This window comes from Malus sylvestris, chromosome 1 (assembly GCF_916048215.2).
Source record: "Malus sylvestris chromosome 1, drMalSylv7.2, whole genome shotgun sequence".
Classification (NCBI taxonomy): Eukaryota; Viridiplantae; Streptophyta; class Magnoliopsida; order Rosales; family Rosaceae; genus Malus; species Malus sylvestris.
The window spans coordinates 30,005,798-30,025,837 of NC_062260.1; the positions used below are offsets into that span (position 1 = coordinate 30,005,798).

General features: G+C 37.4%; 3 protein-coding genes across 7 annotated transcripts; 1 reads left to right on the forward strand and 2 right to left on the reverse strand.

Annotated features, from left to right (window-relative positions):
- The first annotated feature begins 2,686 nt into the window (after positions 1-2,686).
- Positions 2,687-5,193, forward strand: LOC126626175 (8-hydroxygeraniol oxidoreductase-like). The gene is made up of 7 exons (XM_050295408.1): positions 2,687-2,872; positions 3,014-3,156; positions 3,347-3,384; positions 3,824-4,238; positions 4,353-4,595; positions 4,716-4,874; positions 4,974-5,193. The coding sequence occupies exons 1-7, from the start codon at positions 2,821-2,823 to the stop codon at positions 5,082-5,084; spliced, it is 1,161 nt and encodes a 386-aa protein (XP_050151365.1). The 5' UTR covers positions 2,687-2,820; the 3' UTR covers positions 5,085-5,193.
- A 554-nt stretch (positions 5,194-5,747) lies between these two features.
- Positions 5,748-8,952, reverse strand: LOC126626193 (uncharacterized). Of its 2 annotated transcripts, none has more exons than XM_050295429.1 (5): positions 8,646-8,952; positions 8,366-8,483; positions 8,184-8,283; positions 7,069-7,149; positions 5,748-6,096 (listed from the first exon to the last, which is right to left on the reverse strand). In XM_050295429.1, exons 1-5 carry the CDS (start codon positions 8,683-8,685, stop codon positions 5,953-5,955), a joined length of 483 nt encoding a protein of 160 aa, XP_050151386.1. In that variant the 5' UTR covers positions 8,686-8,952; the 3' UTR covers positions 5,748-5,952. The 2 variants fall into 2 exon arrangements, with proteins under 2 accessions (XP_050151386.1, XP_050151394.1); XM_050295437.1 differs by having other exon boundaries at positions 5,748-6,093; positions 8,646-8,943.
- Positions 8,953-9,679: 727 nt separating this feature from the next.
- LOC126626141 (uncharacterized) lies at positions 9,680-18,908 on the reverse strand. 4 transcript variants are annotated; one of them, XM_050295376.1, is made up of 13 exons: positions 18,771-18,908; positions 18,052-18,193; positions 16,522-17,103; positions 16,134-16,424; positions 15,355-15,440; positions 15,155-15,249; positions 14,770-15,060; positions 14,092-14,595; positions 13,197-13,917; positions 12,809-13,039; positions 12,574-12,698; positions 11,777-12,165; positions 9,680-11,006 (listed from the first exon to the last, which is right to left on the reverse strand). In XM_050295376.1, exons 2-13 carry the CDS (start codon positions 18,052-18,054, stop codon positions 9,960-9,962), a joined length of 4,365 nt encoding a protein of 1,454 aa, XP_050151333.1. In that variant the 5' UTR covers positions 18,055-18,193; positions 18,771-18,908; the 3' UTR covers positions 9,680-9,959. The 4 variants fall into 4 exon arrangements, with proteins under 4 accessions (XP_050151333.1, XP_050151341.1, XP_050151325.1 ...); XM_050295384.1 differs by having other exon boundaries at positions 18,039-18,193; XM_050295368.1 differs by having other exon boundaries at positions 18,052-18,121; positions 18,771-18,881.
- Positions 18,909-20,040: the final 1,132 nt, after the last annotated feature.

The following is a 20,040-nucleotide window of genomic DNA, read 5'->3' on the forward strand; positions in this document are numbered from 1 at the left end:
TAAACTCCAGGTGTTGGGTTTTACGTTTAAATCCAAATTCCTACAAAATTAACAAACAATTCAATTAAAGTTCCACGTAAGAAACCATAACTAAGATTTTAAATGTTACTTCAATCATCTAATGCTGCAAAAAAATAAATAAATAAATAAAATAGTCGTTCAAATGAACAAAAGAGCTTTGAATGGTATCGATGGATCAAAGAATTCATAGCTTTGGATGAATGAGATTTTTTTCCCTTTTGGTTATGAAGTCTGAATGGGTGAACGGAGTCGATGGAAATGTTAAGTCTGAGCCTAAATCAAACTTCACCATGAAAATTTCATCACGAGAATTATCTTCTGATTACTTTATCACTACAAGAACCATTAATCCAATATGGCCTAATCTTTTTCTTCTTTTATATTGAAATATTAATGTTTATTAAAACCACCATAAAGCTTGGCAGCAAAAGAAAGAAGGACTTGGATTGTCTGCCCTCTCATTTCGGTGCCCTTCCCGTGCCCTCCTGTTTTGTGTGGTCACGGTTAAGCCACGTCAATATGTTATGTTGTTTTTTTTATAAAAATAATAAAACAAAAAGAAATAGTAATATAAAATGTTGACGTGGCTTAACCGTGACCACACAAACAGGAGGGCACGGAGAGGGCACCGAAATAGAAGGGCAGACAATCCAAGTCCAAGAAAGAAAGCACCATTTATGTATACATGTACGTTTGTTTGACTTGGGAATTTGGATCTATGATGTATGTAATGTCGTTTCCGCCGTACGTTGGTCAGCGAAAGCTAGCTAGCGTACGTTGGACTCTGTCTATGGGAGTGGACCCAATGGAAAGTGGGACGTCGCCAAAATGCAGAAATCGTTGAAAATAGCCAAAATGCAGAAATCGTTGAAAGAGATGTTTACATTGCAATAGATGTACAACAACTGTGTGATAATTTAATTTTTACATTGAAATGTTTTTATTGATAATGAACTTATTATGCGATGTTTTCAGGGCATAAAATATCGCCGACAATAATTACAAGTTGTTTGTATTGATAAATTATTAACAACATTAATATTGTCTATTATCTAAAAGAATTTGATTACTTACATTTTTTTTTGAACCTATTATGCTTTTAAATTTCACCCATCCCCTCGAAAATTCTGGCTTTGCCAATGGCACGACCGTATTCAGAAGAAGAACAAAGTTAGCTCAGTAGTTGCTCGATCTGCACGCCACGTGGGCTTTGTAATTTTCAGAATCAAAAGTAGCTAAAATAGTTTTTTGAATGCTGTTAACTTGTTAATTTAATAAAAATTTAGAGTTTCTATTAGAAGCATTCTTACACTTTTTTTCAACTGGGCGCAACTGGCCACATTAGGCATGTTGTAGCTTTGCCAGTGGTTGTAGGGGGGTGGGGGTCGGGGAACTAAAAGAGAAGGCAATATTAGCATGACCAATCAAGGGTGGCTTAGGAAAATGATGCAAAAATGTTATGGAGACATGCTTGTTTGTTCTTTTCTCTTCATTGGAATTGTGAAGAAATAAGGAGATGCTTGCCTTTTGTCTTCTCTTCATTGGAATTGGATTCCTAGATCTGCAAACAAGCAGGCTCATGCAGCTACATCGTTAGTGATACAGAGGGGTGTACTCTTCGAGATGGGACTATGTGCCCCCATTCCTTTCTTGTCGGTGTTTTGTCTAGGGATGGAATCCCTTGTCCCCTGTTGGCTGTAGGGGCTATTTCCAAGCCTGGGGTGAAAATAGCCCCCGTTGAGGTAGATTGGTAGTTTTTACTTATAGAAACATTTATGTTCCTACTCTATGTAAAGGCTGTGCTTATCTTCTTCTTGTCCGAGGAGTCTTTTTTATATTTTCTTCTCCATGCTGCTTTGTTTATGGTATTCCTCATACTGCTTTGTTAAAGGAATTCTTCATGCTGCTCTATATAAGAGATGTGTTTATCTTCACTTTTAAAATGCAAGACGATACATTATTTGTTATTATACAAGTAAAAAAAATTGTTTTTTAAAGTGTCCTATGGTACATATGCATATTTATCGAACACATTAAAAAAAAAATCTCTGACCTTCTCCAACTTGTATGTGGTTGCATAACTGCATTGCATGGTCCGTTGGATCCTGCATACAGCTTAAACGTTATATTACTAGGAACATACGTAAATGTTATGCATGCATGATGTCAGTCAGTCAAAGTCAGAGAAACAATTAAAAGTGTAAAAGTCTATCCAATTCAATTCGATCGGTCGAAAGTCGCCGATCCAGATGACTGAATAATTTGGTTTCCAAGTTTCCATTAGTCGTTGTTTTAATAAAGAATTAACAGTTGTTCAATTACGTACTTATCATAGTTACTGCATATTAATTAGTCGTGGTTGTTTGAATTTTGACAAGGAAGAGAAGAAGAAATATTTTAACAATTTGGTAAAGGGAGCTCTTAGCCATCCGCCAAACCTTCTGTTTGTATTTTCACATTGGAGAGAGACATTGTTCTCCCTCTCTCAAGGGTTTTACACGGTAGTTTTTCCTTTGTAGGAAAAATCTATTTAACTTCTCTCACACGCCACAATTCCCAGTTCTAGTTGCATTAACAATTAATACAACTTTACATTAATATTTCAACACTGGTCCCATGGATGACGGACAGACTGAGAGCATTGATATCGAAACTGGGCGTATGGGAGGGATTATATGGAGTATTAATATTTTATTCCGACGCTTTTCATGACCGGGACTAATTAAATTAAACTCAGAATCCTATATATACATGCGCATGTCGATTCCTGTTTGATCCATATATTCGATCAGAAATACAATGTCATCAATATCAGAGAGGAGCCGCACATCACAAGTCATAACATGCAAAGGTATGCCTATTGCCTAATGAATGAATTACGGCCTGCACACAGTCGGTATTGCATATATAACATGCATACAAATATATATAATTAAGTTCATTAATACATATAATAATTAATTAAATGTGATGTGGTGGCGCATGCATGCAGCGGTGGTATGCTGGGGAGTAGGAGAAGCATGGAAGGTGGAAGAGATAGAGGTAGAGCCTCCAAAGAGGTCTGAAGTTCGGGTGAAGATGCTCTATGCCAGTCTCTGTCACACTGATATCTTGATCTCCAAAGGACACCCAATTGTAATTACTAATTACTACCTCAACTCAATATTCATCCCTTAATTTATAACAGTAATAATCATTATATCGTTTACTTAATTAATTTGATTTTGTAGTAAGGGTTTATTTTCTTTCTTAATTTAAGATGGTCTTGTGATAATATTTTGACAATTAATTAAGAGGGCCGGCGGGTGTGCTTTTTTTTTTCCAGCCTCTCTTCCCTCGAGTTCTTGGTCACGAAGGCGTTGGGTACGTACATACGTAGTATTGTTCATTATTCATTTATATATATAGGGACACACTTTTTTACACATATTTTGACACATGTTTTTGTGGGGTTCACTTCGTAATATACTTTAATGATCTAACTGTTTCTCTTTTATGTCTTACCTCAAAGTTCATGTCTACAAAAAAGTTCTCAAATCCCAAGCTATATTTATTTGTAGAACCGTATTAGTCAATTTTCTTAACAACAAATGAAATGTCTTAATAATTTTGGATTTGTCTAATTTTTTTGCAATGATAGTCCATGAATAATGTACTAAAATTTAGATTGTTCGAAGAGTTGCAATACATCATAAAATCAGCCCTACAAAATAGATATCACAATGTGTGTCAAAAGCGTGGATCTTAACCTTGTATATTCCCCAACTAATTTTGCTGCATGCATTTTTGCGCGCGCATGTAGTGTGGTGGAGAGCATCGGGGAGGATGTAAGAAACATAAACGGAGGAGACGTGGTGATTCCAACGTTTGTCTCAGAGTGCGAAGAATGCGAGAATTGCGTGTCGGGAAAGACAAACATGTGCCTGAAAAATCCTTTACCCTTCAGCGGTCTAATGCCGGATGGCACTTCGAGAATGTCCGTTGCCGGACAAAAGCTCTACCACCTCTTTTCTTGCTCCACATTGTCGGAGTACATGGTGGTTAATGTTAACTACCTCCTCAAGCTTCCTGGTATTAGTACAACTAGTCCTAGTCTCCCCCACGCTAGCTTCCTCTCGTGCGGATTTTCTACTGGATTTGGGGCTCCTTGGAAGGAAGCAAAGGTTGAAAAGGGATCAACCGTCGCGGTCGTTGGTCTTGGTGCTGTTGGATTAGGGGTAAGTACCAGTACTATGTAATGACATTTACTAGTAATTAAATGATTAACTATTGTATTCATCTGAGTAATTAGCTGTAAACAACAACTAATTAATTAAATGGCCGGCCGACAGGCCGTTGAGGGGGCTAGAGCGCAAGGTGCGGCTAGGATCATTGGCATCGACAAAAATGAGAGGAAAAAAGGAAAAGGAGAAGCATTCGGAATGACTGATTTTATAAACCCCGATGACGACGGTGATTGTAAATCGGTTTCTGAGCTGATCAAACACTCAACGGCTGGAATGGGTGTTGATTATTGCTTCGAGTGCACTGGCTTTGCCCCCTTCATCAATGAAGCGCTTGAAGCCACAAAATTGGTATATACTTTACTCTCTTTTTTCATTTTGTTTTTCCATACGAGGAGTACAAAATCTGTTCATTTAATTTCATCTTTTTTATCTGTTGCTTGCGTGCATGCATGGTTGTGCTTGTATCAGGGAACAGGAAAGGCAATAGTGATTGGAACCTCGACTGCAACAAGCGTTCAAATTAATTCCCTTCCCCTTTTGTGTGGACGAACCTTGAAAGGCTCCATATTTGGAGGGCTCAAACCGAAGACCGACCTTCCCGTTATAATCGACAAATGGATGAACAAGGTGAAGTACTAGCTCCTAACCCAAAGTCCTTGCTAGATATGAGGATTGTGATTGACAATTTCCGTTTTCATTTGTTTTTTAAATTGATTTCCCTCACAGGATATGCACCTTGACGAGCTTTTGACTCATGAAGTTCCTCTGATAGACATAAACCAAGCACTCGAGCTTTTAAGGCATCCTGATTGCGTCAAGGTTCTTATCAAGATTTGATGGCCTTGCTTGCCTGTATGCATCTTGTTACAAATAAATGAGTTCATTCGAGCCCCATATGTATTGTCGACACAAGGAATAAATGAACATACATTGATATGTTTTCGGATCTCTAGCATCTGAATAAGTAGTGAAATATATAAGCGTCATCTAATGTTCGCCCGTATCACAATATTCGAATAGTCACACAGATAAGTACAACCAGCAACCAGAAACTCCGGAAAGTAAGCCCCAACTCAACCTACCTTAGCAGAATCAAGTCACAGCCCTAAGGTTCCTAAATAACTGCAGCTCTCCAACCTAGCAAAAAATAACAGAGAGGGATAAATCCTAATCCTACGTTGCAACTAAAGAATACATAAAGAAGATCACACACGGCCAGCTGAAAGAAAAATAGTGAGATGTTATTCGACACTGACAAGTACAACTCCCAACACTACTAAGGCGATCGAGCTGCCTTTCTTTGGGCCTGTTTTCTAATCTTGACCAAAGCCTTGCACAGGATTATTTCAATTGAAGCCTAATAGCATATCAGCTACGTACTTCAGCACTTGAAAAGATCGATCATGTTCATGAAACAAAATACACTAAATTGTTACTTGGTTCAGCTCAATCAGAAGACATCTGAACTAGGAATTTATCCATTACGTACAAACTCCAAAGGGCTAGAAATCCATTTATTAATCCTCCAACTTGTAATCACAATTATGATTGAAATGGCAGCTTTTGCAAAGTCTGACTACTATAACCATAGTACTGAAATAAACAACATCCTCCAAAACAATTATGGCAAGATCACATAGTTACACATCCAGTTTTAAACCCCATTAGTTAGCACCATTGGTACCTCAAGAGACTGAAACAAATCTCACATGGTAGCTTCTACTTCAGGATCATTTTTTATTGGCACCGTGGGCGCATCATTGTTCCCACCTCTCAAACGAGAAGACACATTGTCAATGGCTGAATTGAGCTGGCTTATTTTTGCATTCAATGTCAGCCTAGTCTTCTGCTTTCCAGAAAAATGAAGATGAGTTAATATTTTTTTGAGCCAGAAAAAAGGGAAATTTTTTTTTTAATAGATTGCATATCCAACATGTGGGAAATGGCGGATGTCATAGGGATCCCAAGTCTCTGCATTTAGAGAAATCTAAACCATTTTATTCATCTAACGGAATCCACTATTCCACATCAGAATAATTGCATTACATTTAAACTCATGTTTTGTACCGTATCACTTACTACCACTCCCCCTCTTTAATGAGTTCTATTTGTTTCTACCCTCCACGTTCCTTTTTAATTGTTCATCTTTTCCCAGTAAGAAAAAATATTCCTACTCTTTCTCCAGTCTCACTAGTCGAAAACCGACCAGTAAAAAGTCATATTCCTTTTCTTTTTCCATTTTAATTTTTCGTATGTTTGTCCATCTCTTCAAATTTTAGCTTTCTCAATCTTTCATACATTTGAAAAGCTTTTAAGGACGTATCTAACAATGATTGACTAATTTTCTTCTATAATTTATTTGATCGCAAAAAAGGGGTCGGCCTTGCCCACCCATTATTTCCTAAACCTGTTGACTTGCTTACTTGGGAAATTTGAAGAGATTTAAATCTCAATTGCATTGGGATTCAAGAGATCTTCATGAACAAAATAATTATTATATAAAACAAAGAATAAGTGGATTTTGACTTTGCTTGGATCGGGAGCAGTGAGTTGGGAGATGAATAAATTTATATTGTGAGGCAGTGGGGATTCTGGGCAAAATTAAAAGTTAAAACAAAAATAACTTAAAAAGAAAGTAGTGAGTGATACGGTACAAAACCTGAGTTTTTTTTAACAAAAAACATGAGTTTTTAATTTAAAAAAATTATGCTGATATGGAAGGCTTAGTTCTGTTAGATCAATCAAATGATTTAGATTTCTCTAAATGCACGTAAATGCACCAAAGCTAAATGTAAAGACTCGGGATCCATGTCCCAGTTACCTCCAAACCTTCATCGTAATATATAGGTCTTCTTGCTTTCCGGAATCCATATTCATCTTCATTAAGTAGAGATCTTCTAATCTGCATAAGACAAAAGTGAAATCCAGAATAAAAACCCATATGAAAAAAACATATGCGGAATGGTCATCCTATACTTCAAAGCATGGCTGGATGAGGGTTTTGTATCAAGGGATTTAGTCAACATTAGCAAGAAATGCACTACAAAACATTAGATAAGGCGATTGAAAATGCACTACATGAGCATTACAAAGTCACTCCACAAAGAATTTTCAAATGGCTCCTTTCTAGTAGTCATTTACAAATCCCTCTATCTAATGTTTTGCAGTGCATTTCAAACCCTTAACCAGGAAATCATTCATCAAAACACAAGATTAAGGGTCTTTGTGCGAAAACATGTAGCCAACAGGAATCAAGACCATATAAAGAACACTAAATGTTGACAGACAGATAATAGTAATCTGCGGATGAGGAGCACAAGTTGTCAATCTTTTCATTCATACAGAGCAGTTTGCATCCTGAAATCAATGGGACATGGGAATCTAAAATCTAAACTTACGTGATCAATTATAATAATAATAATAATAATAACAATAATAATAATAAGACGAAGAAGAAGAAGAATGGGCATGTCATCAGACAAAAGTTGGCGCAGCAAATTTCAAATTTCTGCAGTAGAGCATCATTACAGTGATCTCTTTGCTTGCATCAACAGTATAGTAAATCACAAAATACTACAGGGCAAGGATATAAAAGTAACATCCTACAACAGTCAAATAATGGATTTACTCTACCAAAGAGTATTCTTTCTTCTATGTTTAGAGTACTACAAAAATAATATTAAAAAAAAAAGAGAGTAAATCTTAGCAATGATTACTCCAAGGAAGCATGGTAATTAGGAGAATACTACCCAGTTTTCTTTTGGTAAGCATACAGATTCCACTACATTCCATCCATGGGTTAGGAACTTAGGTGTTGAATATGTGAAAAAGCGTATATTTAGGAAAATAAATTAATAAATAAATATGATGAACACAAATCGAAACACGTGAATACCGAAGCTCAGAAGAGTTATATGTGGGATAATATGGAAGCACCTGTGGAGCAAAAACGTAAGCCAAAGTCCCAAAGACAGCACCTCCTAACACAAAACCAGCGACGAAATCAGCACCGCCGCCGCCGCCTCTACTGTCGTCACTGCAGTGCAGCATATACAAAGGAATGGAATAAAACGGAGAGCAATTGAGAAATTGGAATTGGTATAGAAATGGAATATTACCTGTACTCGGCACGAACGGCGAAATTGCGATTGGTTCGCAGGTGAAAATGTTTCCTTTGGGTTTGGGCCTTGGCAGAGGACCACAAAACCTCACGCGCCTTCAGCTGGCATCCGCTGCCTGCACCCATTAGACATCACTAGAGCATCAGACTAAACAACACAGAGAGTCACAGACGATATTGCAATTTACAGATACATAATACATTGCCACTGTTGTTTGTTGTATAAATTAATTAACAATAAGAATCTGCTATTCGAGATTTCCGATTGAGTCACATACCTGCGAATGAGGTGGATAGAGGAGCAAAGCAGATAGCCATTAGATTTTAGAGACCCACTCAGAAATTACAGAGAGAGAAGCTGCAAGAAATGGGTGTTGCATGTTAATCATAGACCGCCCGTTTTGTAATTAGGATAAACACTCTTAGGGTAGTACACACTTGAATAACTTTATTTCCCTAATTGCCCCAGTTGCTTTGACAAGGGAATTTCAATTTGCTTGTACAACGGAGGGCAATACCGGAAGCAAGCAAAGTTTTTAAAGTTATACAGCAAAGCTAATCCCTAAACTTTGTTGCTTTGGTTCTTCCGCCCCCGTTCGCTCCACCCTCCACGACCTTGGACCATCTCCTCGGACCCCGATTAAGCTTAATTGGATTTATTGTTTTTTTTTTCTTTTTCTGTTTCTTTTTGGTAATTGAATTGACTGTAGTGAGTCAAGCTTGAGACTTCGTGTTTATAACTTACAAGTGAAAGAGAATATTACTATTGATTTAAGACTTATCGTTTACAACTTATTAGCGAAAAAAAATATTACTAGACTGTTGTATTAATTGATGATTGTTGCAACATGGCTTGATAATGCACTTATGGTAAGCATATTTTTAAGGGAATTTTAACGAAAAGCTCCCCGATGCTGTTCACTTTAACGAAAAACCACATTTTTACACTAAAAAATCAATCTTGATACTATTCACTTTACCCTTTCTTTTGTTCTTATCGTTAAAACTCAAAGTTTTCAAGCCCTTTTAATTAATTTTCTTTATTTTTAAACATTTAGTTCCATTTTCTGGAAGCAAAATAATGGGAAATAGTATGGAGGAAATAACTTTAGTTTGGGTAGTAAAAAGGAGTTTAAATTCGTTTCGACATTCCGAAGTACGGCCAATTACTGCTGTCTTAGAGTTGTAAAGGCATCCATTGGATTGGACGGTTGGACAGGATTGGATCGGCAAAATACATCGTAGTTCGCAGACGCATCAAAGATTCAAAAGAGGAAAGAAGAAGAAAACGTAGGAGTCAAAACTTGGAAGATTCAGCAACACATTGGTTTCAAATTCCTATTGGCTTCTTAAAACTATGGTGGCTTATTTCTCTTTATATACAAACAGCCGTAATAGTAATAGTAACAGTAATACTAACGCACTCAATTACCAAACATCTAAAAACAGTATTCAAATACTAAGAAAAAGTACCAGCAAATCCTATATTTGAGAAAGATGAAAGACGGCAACCAGGCAAGATCATCAACCACGATTGCCACATGCATTTCAAGCGCAACGTAATGTACATAACACAGCAATTCATCTTCACTTCATTTGTCTGGCAAGCGCCCAAAGAGCAGCAGTGATGTATTCACATGGTGTCTTTCAGGCACAAGATGCTCCGGTTTTGAAACAGGTTTCCCAGGTTGTTCCTTGTCTGGGAATGGGAATGAAAGGGAAAGGGAAAGTGACGCAGACACATCATCATCTTTCTCATCCACCACCGCTGCTTCTAAAGGCTTATCTTGGTTGTTACCTTTCTCGTCTGCTAACCCGACAAAGAAGGGCAGCATTCCCTTATTTTGTGGTTTTGTTTCTCCCCCTAGAGCCAGCTCGAGACTTGGGAACCCTTCGCGAGTCTTATCCACATACCCTGATGAGAAATCTTTCCATGGCACCGAGTTGCCAACTGGCCCAAAATGCTGAACATGCCGTGAATCCAAAGGAAAGAAGTACCTTTCAGTATTTCCCAAGTCCTCTGGAATAACTTTCTCCTCACAGGCTTCAAAGCATCTCCTGTCCTCAACCACAGCGTCTGTACCTCTAGGAGTATTACAGCCATCAAATCCACTTGAACCAATTTTTGGCTTCTTCCTATCAATCTCGACATCCATCTGTGTGATATTCACCTCATTCCACGGCATTTCATGAGTTGTGGCTGCAGAAGTTGTTCTCTCTGAAATAGGTATGTCTGGGTGTTTTCTATCACTAGGCTGACAAGAGTTGACTCTGGCTGTCAAGTCTCTCACCAAGGCTGCTTCTGATTCCTTATATCCATAATCTCTCCTCAATTCCCTCTCTTGTTTAAAATCAGCTTTATCCATCCTCACTCCATCCAGAATCACCTCCTCAACCCCTCCTGCGATACCAACCCTTTTCTTTCCATCTGGAAATCTCTCATCCCCAACACTCCTAGAAACGGCTAACTCTCGACTGGAAACAGGACGAATCTCCAGAGAATCAGTATCTTCCCTATCAACAGAAGTGACCCAATGCACTTCCCTCTTCTCACCTTTGTTAGAGCTATTTGACCCAGTTGTTGGAATAGAAGACTTAATTTCTTTACCAACTCTGCTCTCTCGAAGACAACTTTCCTGCTGCAGAATGTGAGACAATAACCCTTTAGTAAATATATATATATATGCAAATCTCAATGACCCAAAAATATATACACATCACAGTACCAACTTTTAAGAAACAAATTTTGACTAGGTATGTAAATTGAACCATGAAACCAGGGCCAAGCTTAAAATACCAAACCTTCCCAATAAATTGTCCCTCTATAACACAGCTAATTAGTGGAGTAGAGTACATCATAGGACATATCACTCAGCGAGTCAACACATAGCACGGCTGCACGGGCATCAATAAACATTCCTAGACCAATGGATGATCATTGTGGAGTCAAGTTTTGTGACATCAGTAATGCCATCTATACTTCTACACCAAAGTGCATGGACTAAGCAAATAAGGATCTTGACTAAAGAAATAATGTCATTTAAGTCTTGACCGGATAGAATAAATGCAGAACATCATACTCTAAAAACATCTCAAAAAGTATAGCAACACCGGTCAAAATTGTTCATCTTCACATTTTTAAGAGTGAAAGGAAACAAGTGCTGCAACCATACATGATTGATAACATCAATGAAGTCTAGCACAGATGTTAGAAAGATACAACCATGCTGCAAAGAAAAACACTGAAAGAAATTAATCTCTCAGCATGCGAGAGAGAGAGAGAGGCCAGCCAAGCCACAATATGGTTTCACACCCCGAATGAGGGACTGAAATACAAAAATCAAGGACTACAACCACCATGATGCACCTTATACATTCTGGAAAAAAAGAAAAAGAAAAAGAAAGTTACCAGGCAAGGAGTAATGTATTCAACTCCTTCAGACAAGCCAGCATTGTTTGTTGTGTTGGAATCAACCCTACAATCCTGTACTGCCGAGTTCACTTTTGAACCTAAACGCACTTCTTCAGGGTAAGTATCTTTGTTCTCACAATCCTTGCTAACTGTGGGGCCCATATGCAGAGAGGCATTGGAAGCAGAGGGAACATCACAAGATCTGTCAGAAGGAGAAGATTCATCTATATGCTTAGGTATACATATGTTCTCGGACAATGTCATGCCATCAGTAGGAGCTTTCTGAAATGAGTTGCTCAAGCTAGGAACACATGTCTTGGTAAAATCTAAACAATGCACCCTCATTGTCCTGAACACACCCCAAAGGAAAAATAGCATATTCCAACCTACCAATGACAGAAAACAGATTTCAGCAGACAGTTTGACTCTAGGTCAGCAAGAACAATGCTATTGCCACAAACAGTTGACAATAAAGAGCAACTTCTGCACCAATAACCAAAAATGAGGTCAAGCTGAAAGCACTCGAGGACAGGACCAAAAAGGCAAAAACATCAGCAAGACGAGAGAAGCAGCCAATTATTTAAAAGAAGACACCATCATACAGATTACAGAACATGAAGATTATCCATATTTCTATATATGCTCCATAATTACAGGTTCGCAATATCAGCATCAGAACTTATTTATGCATTAAGCAGTTTAAGCCACAACTTGCACACAGCAGAACCGCATCAAACGTATTATCACTGGGTAGAACACCTAACCCAATGTAATGAAACTTCAGAATTCCTTACGTTGTGATTTCTCAGGAAGCTGATTGGATGGAAATATCAGAAGTTCAACACCATCAAAATTCCCTTTGAGGGCTAGATCATTCTTGACCATAGCATCCAACAGGCTGTTGTAGTGTCTTTCGTAACTGCATCGAAAATTGAAACGACTGCATAATAGGAAATAAAGAAAAAAAATGTTGTGGAAATAACAAGACTTTGAAAATATTAAATGAAAAGAGTGTATGTTTATCACTACCTATCAAGATCTTTGGCAAAGAAATAAAGTGCAATATTATCTTCTTTAGCACCACTTTGATGGAACTGTGATGGCCATACACTCAGGCGAGGAACTTCATTCAGAGAAACTTTGTGCGGAAATTTGTTTACCACTTCAGGGACCTTTGGTGATGCACAAGTCGACAAGTGAGCTTGAACTCCACCACATAAATCCATAAAATTTCCACCTCTCTGCACTTCAAAACTCCCCCTGCATGAAAATAAGATAAGCCTATCTTATAAGACATTGTCAATGGAACAAAAGAAGAGGAAAAAAGAGAAAACTAACACCAGAAAGAAAAGGAAAGAAAATGTAGAATATGAAGCAGACAAGATTTGATAACTAATAAAAACCCAGAGAACCATACTGCCAAATGTATTCATATTCTGGAATGGCTGTTGTCTTCACAAGAACAGACATTGCCCCTGAAGCATGATTATGCAAATCCTTCACTGTAGGCTTGCCAGGAACAACAGAAACAGAGTATGCCACTTTGGAAGGGAACCCAGAATCAATGGGCTGCACTGTAAGCTGCTTTAAATTATTGACAGTTGCATTCTTGTAAGAGTCAGAAGTAGAAGTCCCAAGGATTGCAGGTCCGTCAGGTGATTGCTCTTGAGCAGCTACTTCATAACTTGAGTCCATGTTTGGCGTTGAAGACTCGTCAGACTGATCGAATACTCTTTTCTTTCTGTATATTTCAGACTTTCTAACAAAAGCTGCATGAATAGCATCTTTCAACCTATTACCTCTCTGCATCTCCTCCCTAGAACCTCTCAGAGCAGAAGCATCAGTACCAGAAGCTTGTGAAATTACAGGTCTACCAAATTCCGCGTTAATTCCTATCTCTTTACATTTTGGACTAGCTACAACAGCAGGCGTACAGCGAACAGAGCTCTCCCTGGCTTTATCATCCTGATCTATCATTTCCCCTGATTGTGGTAACACATCTTCTGATGTTCCATCTACATTACAGTGTGATTTCTCAACAGTCACCGAGCTGGATAAGGATTCATCCTTAAAGCTAAAATGGTATAACTTTTGTTCAGAAGCAGAACTAGACATTCCATTCATAGATGAACCTCCACCTGCAATGGAAAACACACGGTGATACTTTAGGTTATTAACACTATCTAGTCCAAGATACATAACCATCAAACAAACCATACTAAGAAACATAAAAGTAAGGCACAAACTCGAGCTTGAAGACCACACAAGTACAGAACTAGCCCAATTTCACAATCAAGAAGGAAAAGATTTACCTGAAGTAATTTGAGTGTCAAAACCTTTACGAGTTACACTAGATTTTGATGTACTTAATTTTCCATCAGGTAGTGCAACCTTTGGCTCTCGATTGCTCACAGATGAAAGCAAACTAGTTTCACCACGAGATGCTAGGTCACTCTTAGGAGTTGAGACAGTAGAATTAGCTGTTGTAAAATTAGCCATGGGACGGTCTAGTTTGGACAAAAATTTTCTTTCAACAACACTCCGCTCTTTTGCCTGTTTCAATGCTTTAAGATCTGGAACATGGCTAAACTTTGATGAGAGCATTTTAACTTTTGATTCAGAAACATTCGAACGCCCTGAGCTAGCAGATTTGAAAGACACAGACTTGCCCATAATTCTGGGCACCACCCTCTCCTTCATATCAAGGGAAGCATGTTCTTTAAAACCCTTTTGCTTTTGAGGAACAACTTCATCTACATGTTTAACTTTTGGTTTAGAATTTAACGTGTTGAACGAATTTGACTTTGAAAATGTACCTGCAGACAGAAATACGATGAACTGTTGTTCTTTCTTAATATAGAACTCTAAAAAATGTAAAAATGAGAAACAACAACCCCACCTAGACATCAGAAAGCAAAAGAGTTGCTATAGATAAAAAGAGGGGTAGAGAGGGAGCATGAAACATGTATCCTGCAGCAATTACTACTCACCCTTGGCCCCTATGCCATTTGAAGGAGAACGTGCAGTTTCTGATATATTATTAGTACCCTGAGAAGTCTGATAAGCTGGCCTCAACCTATCCTTATCTATGCTTTTGAATGAAGACTCGCGTGATAGAGCACCCATTCTCTTAGGGCTAGATGGCTTTGGTGATCCCACCCGCATTTCAAGACCCTGCCTTTTCGCAGAAGGAGCCACTTCTATGTTTTCTGCAAGTCTCTTATTAGAGAATTGTGTACTCATAATCGCTTTCTCCCTTCTTTTCACCTCGATATCTGAACCTTTAGAATTCAAATACAGAAAAAGATTATGCATGTCACAGCTAAGTAACAGCACATTAGCATGTGTTAACTAATATAATTCAATCTGCTTTACCTTGCTTCTGGTTGTCAGTTTCCTCGGTAAACTTGCATTCCTCACACAGCCATGGACCTTTAGGAACTCTCCGAAGCATTTTTCGCATACAATAGCTGCTTTCAGCAATAATAATGTTAAGAAATTTTGATCAAAAGCATGAGAACATAAAATATCACATGAAAAATCCTGACAGAAAAAATAGGATGAAAGACTATTACATGTGTTCTGCACCATCGATGCACCTACTACACATGGCAAGCATATCTTCTCGACCTGCATCCCCACAAATATCACATACTTTTACCTGTTTATGACCCCAAAAGAAAAGGCAACAGTTTTTAGTTTTTCAGCTCATAAGTGAAGAAGCCAATACAGGAAATGAGAAGCTATAAAGCATGTCACCCACAGATAAAAATATAAAAAAAAAAGATAAAATTGAAGCATTCATAAAGTCTCCAAGAGGAGCCAATAACAAAAATGGATAGACAACCCTTCCTTGTCTTTAACATGATGCAACTATCCAAAGTCTACTATCTCTGACTTAAAGCATAAGATAATTAAACCTCAATATAGATGAATACATCACGCATACCCCTCCTAATGAGCACCAATCTGCTGGGATAACATCCTTCAAATTAAAATGTGATGTTCTAGCATGAAAATAGCAAACATTTACAAATTTTTAACAAATAAAGGGGGATGTTTTCTTAATGACACTGAAAAAGCTGCAAATACTTGTTTTCTCTTTATTATCTTGAAATATGCTAATCAACATTAGGTTTGATCAAACAATTAAGTTACAACGACAACATAAATCAAGAAGCTTATTTACAAATCTTCAGACTACTGGCAAGAAAATATCATTTTATATGAAACCTTATAGGGAGACACGTGAAGCCAGAAAAAATATTGAGGGGGAAGAGACACAAAGAATAAACAAGAAATTGTGCAAACAAGTCATACATACAAATTTTATGGGGGATGGGAGGGAACTCACATCATGCTCCACAATGTCTGATTCATCACTGTCATCCCCAGATGCAGATTGCAAGGGCTGCATGTCAGCTACTTCGACCAACTCATTCGACATAACATCTTTCTCACCATGATCCAAACATTTTGACGCTTCATCTTTTGGGTCTTGTCCATTACTCTCTACTTCTATCTTTGGACACAATTTTGTAGGGACCCCTAAACTTTTATAAGAAACCAATTTCTGGCCAGCAAAAATATCTGACTCATTCTTAAATGATGAATCAGCATGTCCAAAAAATTCTGGCAGTTTTCCCTGCATATGATAAGAGATGCATCCTCTCCTAAATCAGTACAAAATTGCATAAAAGGAAAGAGATGACCAATTCGTGAGTAAAAGCAAGAGTTTGCACCTTTTTTTTGCTATCACCAGAATCTGCAGGTTTTACCATCTCTGACAAGGTTGACTTATGTGCCTTTCCAGATTCTTCTGTCCCTATACTACCAGCTGAAGCTAAACTACAAGACAAATTCTTCCATTCTACGTTCCTGTTATGGTTATTGACTGCCAGATTTGCATCATTGGCTCTGCTTATACATGAAATGTTATCATCATGGACTTCAACAGCATTTTCGGATGTATCAGAAGACCTCAAGGTTGCTTTGCTTTCAGCATTTTCAGACAAAGAATCGTGACTTGAATTAACGCTAAGCAGGTTACTTGTCTCGCTGGTGGTATGTTGTAAACTGTCACATGCTTTTCTCTTAAAAGAAGATGAAGTATCTCCCACATTGATAGAATATTGACTAGCCGCATTAACACGACAGGTTTCATCAGAAAATTCATCAGCCTTTGACCCCATAAAAGATCTATTAGGATGCATACAAGATGAACAGGGAGCAGAGCACACGTTGCAAGCCCCAGACTCGCCACTAATATGAACCTTCCCACCTCTGGAATGCTTACCAAACTCTTTTAAAAATTTAGACGACACCTAATAAATACAAAGAAATAAATTAGTAGTGGAAGCAATACTTAAATTAACAATGGAGGATTAAAAAGTTATAGGAAAATCCTGACTTTGCAGCATTGACCGTATCAGAGCATGGGCGACGTAAAAATCAAATAAATGAGACAAATCCCACTCTCAATGTCACTCTCTCAGCTTAAGGGAGTAAGGAAAAAAAAAAACATATGCAGGAAGCTGCATGTGAGAATCCCTTCAACTGGACAGTAATATTCCCACAAATGAAAATTACTAAACTTGGAATTTGGAACAAGGAGAGATCTTTTAAATTGATATACAACCATTCCCTTGTTTGGATTTATAATAAACAAAGAGATGTATAATTTGAAGTTCATAATTTTCCATCTAAATAGTTGTAATTTCTAAAATTCCAAAAGAGTGAGTATTTTAAGAAAAACAACAACTATGTACGCCGCCATAACCACAACCTCCACTACCTGGTCATCACCACCATCACTTCCACCCTGAACACATCTACCAAACACTACCCCACATTTACAAATTGGTGGCTATAAAAGAACAAAACATAAACTTCCATCTTTAAATCCCATTACACTTTAGGTTAGCCAAACAAAAAATTTGACAAATTCTAGAACAGTGAATTCCATCATTTTAAGTTGTATCATTTTGGAATTCCTCAGTCTCTCCAATTTCCTTGTTCAAACTTATGGTTAGATTAATGTATGAGGGAAATTCCTCCATTGTTCGTAAAATCTGAATTCAATCATCCATTACAACAAACTCCTAATGAGCGGGTAATGGCTAGTGAAATTATCAAAACCCTAATGGATGGTTAACGAAAAACCTGAAGTTTAATTGCCTGCTTTCTTTGAAATAAGGGCTACTGCATGATATAGGAAAAGAAAACTGAAAATAAACAAAGAAGAAAGAAGGCAAATTACCGAGTCATCTCACCATAGTCCTCTGAATATCATGATCAACAGGCCGGCCCTTGCATGCGATCACTCCCTCTCCAAACTCCAAACTGCTGCGATACAACCAGAATTACATTAAGCCCAATCTCCGGTACCCAATAACAGAGTGCGGACTCCAATTACTGCATGAAAAGTGAAAAGTAAATCAATTTAGAGAAAGGCTAATGCAGCAGTGAAGATGCAAACCAAACGCAAATTAAATTATTAAAGAAAAGAGTTTTCTATCAGGACCCAAAAACCCTAAACCATGAAATAAAAAATTCCCAATGCAAAGCCATTGCCCATTGCCAATCAATCCAATCATCAATTCAGCGAGTAATCCGATCATACAAAACAAAATCAAGTAATCAAATCAAGAGACGAGAAGAAAAGCATGTCGTTGAAAATTACGCGCCTTTGATTTAATCCCTTCCTTCCTCCCTTCGTTGGTTCGCCGAGGCAATCGTCCGTCCCAAGCCCCAACCCTAATCTAATCTAATCGAAACCCAAACAAACACTTGGTAGTCCAATGTCCTGCGATGCTCCTGCACGTTTCGATTCGATTCGATTCAATTGAAGCCCTAACTTTCCAGCAAATGGCATTCAAATCAACTCTCAGACCAGAACCAAAATGACCATCTACTCTAACCACACACAATCTCATTTATTTATGTATATAATATATAATGTCATTGTAAAAATACTTATATACATATATACCTCATATATATTTTCTTGTTTCGTCTCTCTATTCCTTGTGAGCTTGGGGAATTTCAACTTCATCCTCTCCCTCTGTGGAGATTTATTCTCTATAGAAAATGAGTGAATGAGAACTTTTGTAGTGGTCTCCCGTATTTTAAATTATTAAAGGGGCCTTGTCTATTTTTTTTATCATTTTGACCTTTAACAATTTAACATCACGGTTTTTTTTCTCTTACTGTTACAAAAATAAAATTTATGAAGTCTAGCAGAAAAATCGTTAGGATTTTAATAAAGTAGAAATACCATGGTAAAACTAAACTAAGAAAAATACGACAATTTCAAAAGGAAAACAAAAAAGTGATAGTAACATCAAATATTAAATAAATAAAATTAGGTAAAATTTACCCCTAAACAAAAAAATATTATCCCTACCAACTTGATTAGCGATTTCATACTTCTCACATTCGGTCCAAAGGTTTGTTTGATATTTGCTTTTAATAGAGCCAAAACAATTTACGAGAACCAAAAGCCTTTTGACTATAATTATTAAAAAGATGTAATAATAATCATGGCACGTAAAAACGCTTTATAGAGAAGCACATGCTAAACGGCTCTCTTAAAAGTACTATCTTGTAGTAATGTGTAGTATGAAGGCATTATTTTGGATCATATACCAAGGACCAAACCAAACTTTACTACTGACGAAAATTCTATTAAATAAAAACGATTTATAGAGAATCACTTTCTTTTAAGAATCACTCTAAGTGCTTTTTGCTTTTAAGTTTTTTTTTTTTTAAATAATAATTTCAACATGTGTTTACTTAAAGCACTTCTTGAGCAATCTTAACGGCCCTAATTCTCATGAAGGTTGATCCCAAAACACTATTGTTGGTACAAATTCGAGCGCAAAAAAATTTGATCCCAAAACATAAATATTTGTAAGTTTTTATCATTAATGTAAATCAAACTTTTGACTTCTTACTTATCAGCATGAATGAAACGCCTAAATAACAAAGGTAGGGATGGAGGGAATAGTTGCTTTCATATTTTTTTTTAACAATGATAGCATTAATAGGTTAAATAGTTAGTTGTTAAGGGAAGAGGGAAGGAGAAATATTTGTGAGGGTCAAATTCGTACCATGATGCATAAACATAATTACTTTCCGCACTGCAATAAAAAAGTCAATCTACGCATATTTCTTCCTTTGGCTATATTACACAGGAAGCGTGAGCCTCACGAATCACAATCAACCTGAAAGGGATTTGCGGGCACACCTAGGAATAATTT

Excerpts from the sequence above, each read along its gene's own strand:
- LOC126626193 (XM_050295429.1), bottom strand. The coding sequence starts at position 8,685 with ATGGCTATCTGCTTTGCTCCTCTATCCACCTCATTCGCAG. Across the intron at positions 8,484-8,645 it reads TCTATCCACCTCATTCGCAG|GCAGCGGATGCCAGCTGAAG; the intron begins GTATGTGACTCA and ends TAATGGGTGCAG. Across the intron at positions 7,150-8,183 it reads CTTACGTTTTTGCTCCACAG|ATTAGAAGATCTCTACTTAA; the intron begins GTGCTTCCATAT and ends TGTCTTATGCAG.
- LOC126626175 (XM_050295408.1), top strand. The coding sequence starts at position 2,821 with ATGTCATCAATATCAGAGAGGAGCCGCACATCACAAGTCATAACATGC. Across the intron at positions 3,385-3,823 it reads CTTGGTCACGAAGGCGTTGG|TGTGGTGGAGAGCATCGGGG; the intron begins GTACGTACATAC and ends GCGCGCATGTAG. Across the intron at positions 4,875-4,973 it reads TCGACAAATGGATGAACAAG|GATATGCACCTTGACGAGCT; the intron begins GTGAAGTACTAG and ends TTTCCCTCACAG.
- LOC126626141 (XM_050295368.1), bottom strand. Across the intron at positions 15,061-15,154 it reads AACTGACAACCAGAAGCAAG|GTTCAGATATCGAGGTGAAA; the intron begins GTAAAGCAGATT and ends TGAATTCTAAAG. Across the intron at positions 14,596-14,769 it reads AAATGGCATAGGGGCCAAGG|GTACATTTTCAAAGTCAAAT; the intron begins GTGAGTAGTAAT and ends TTCTGTCTGCAG.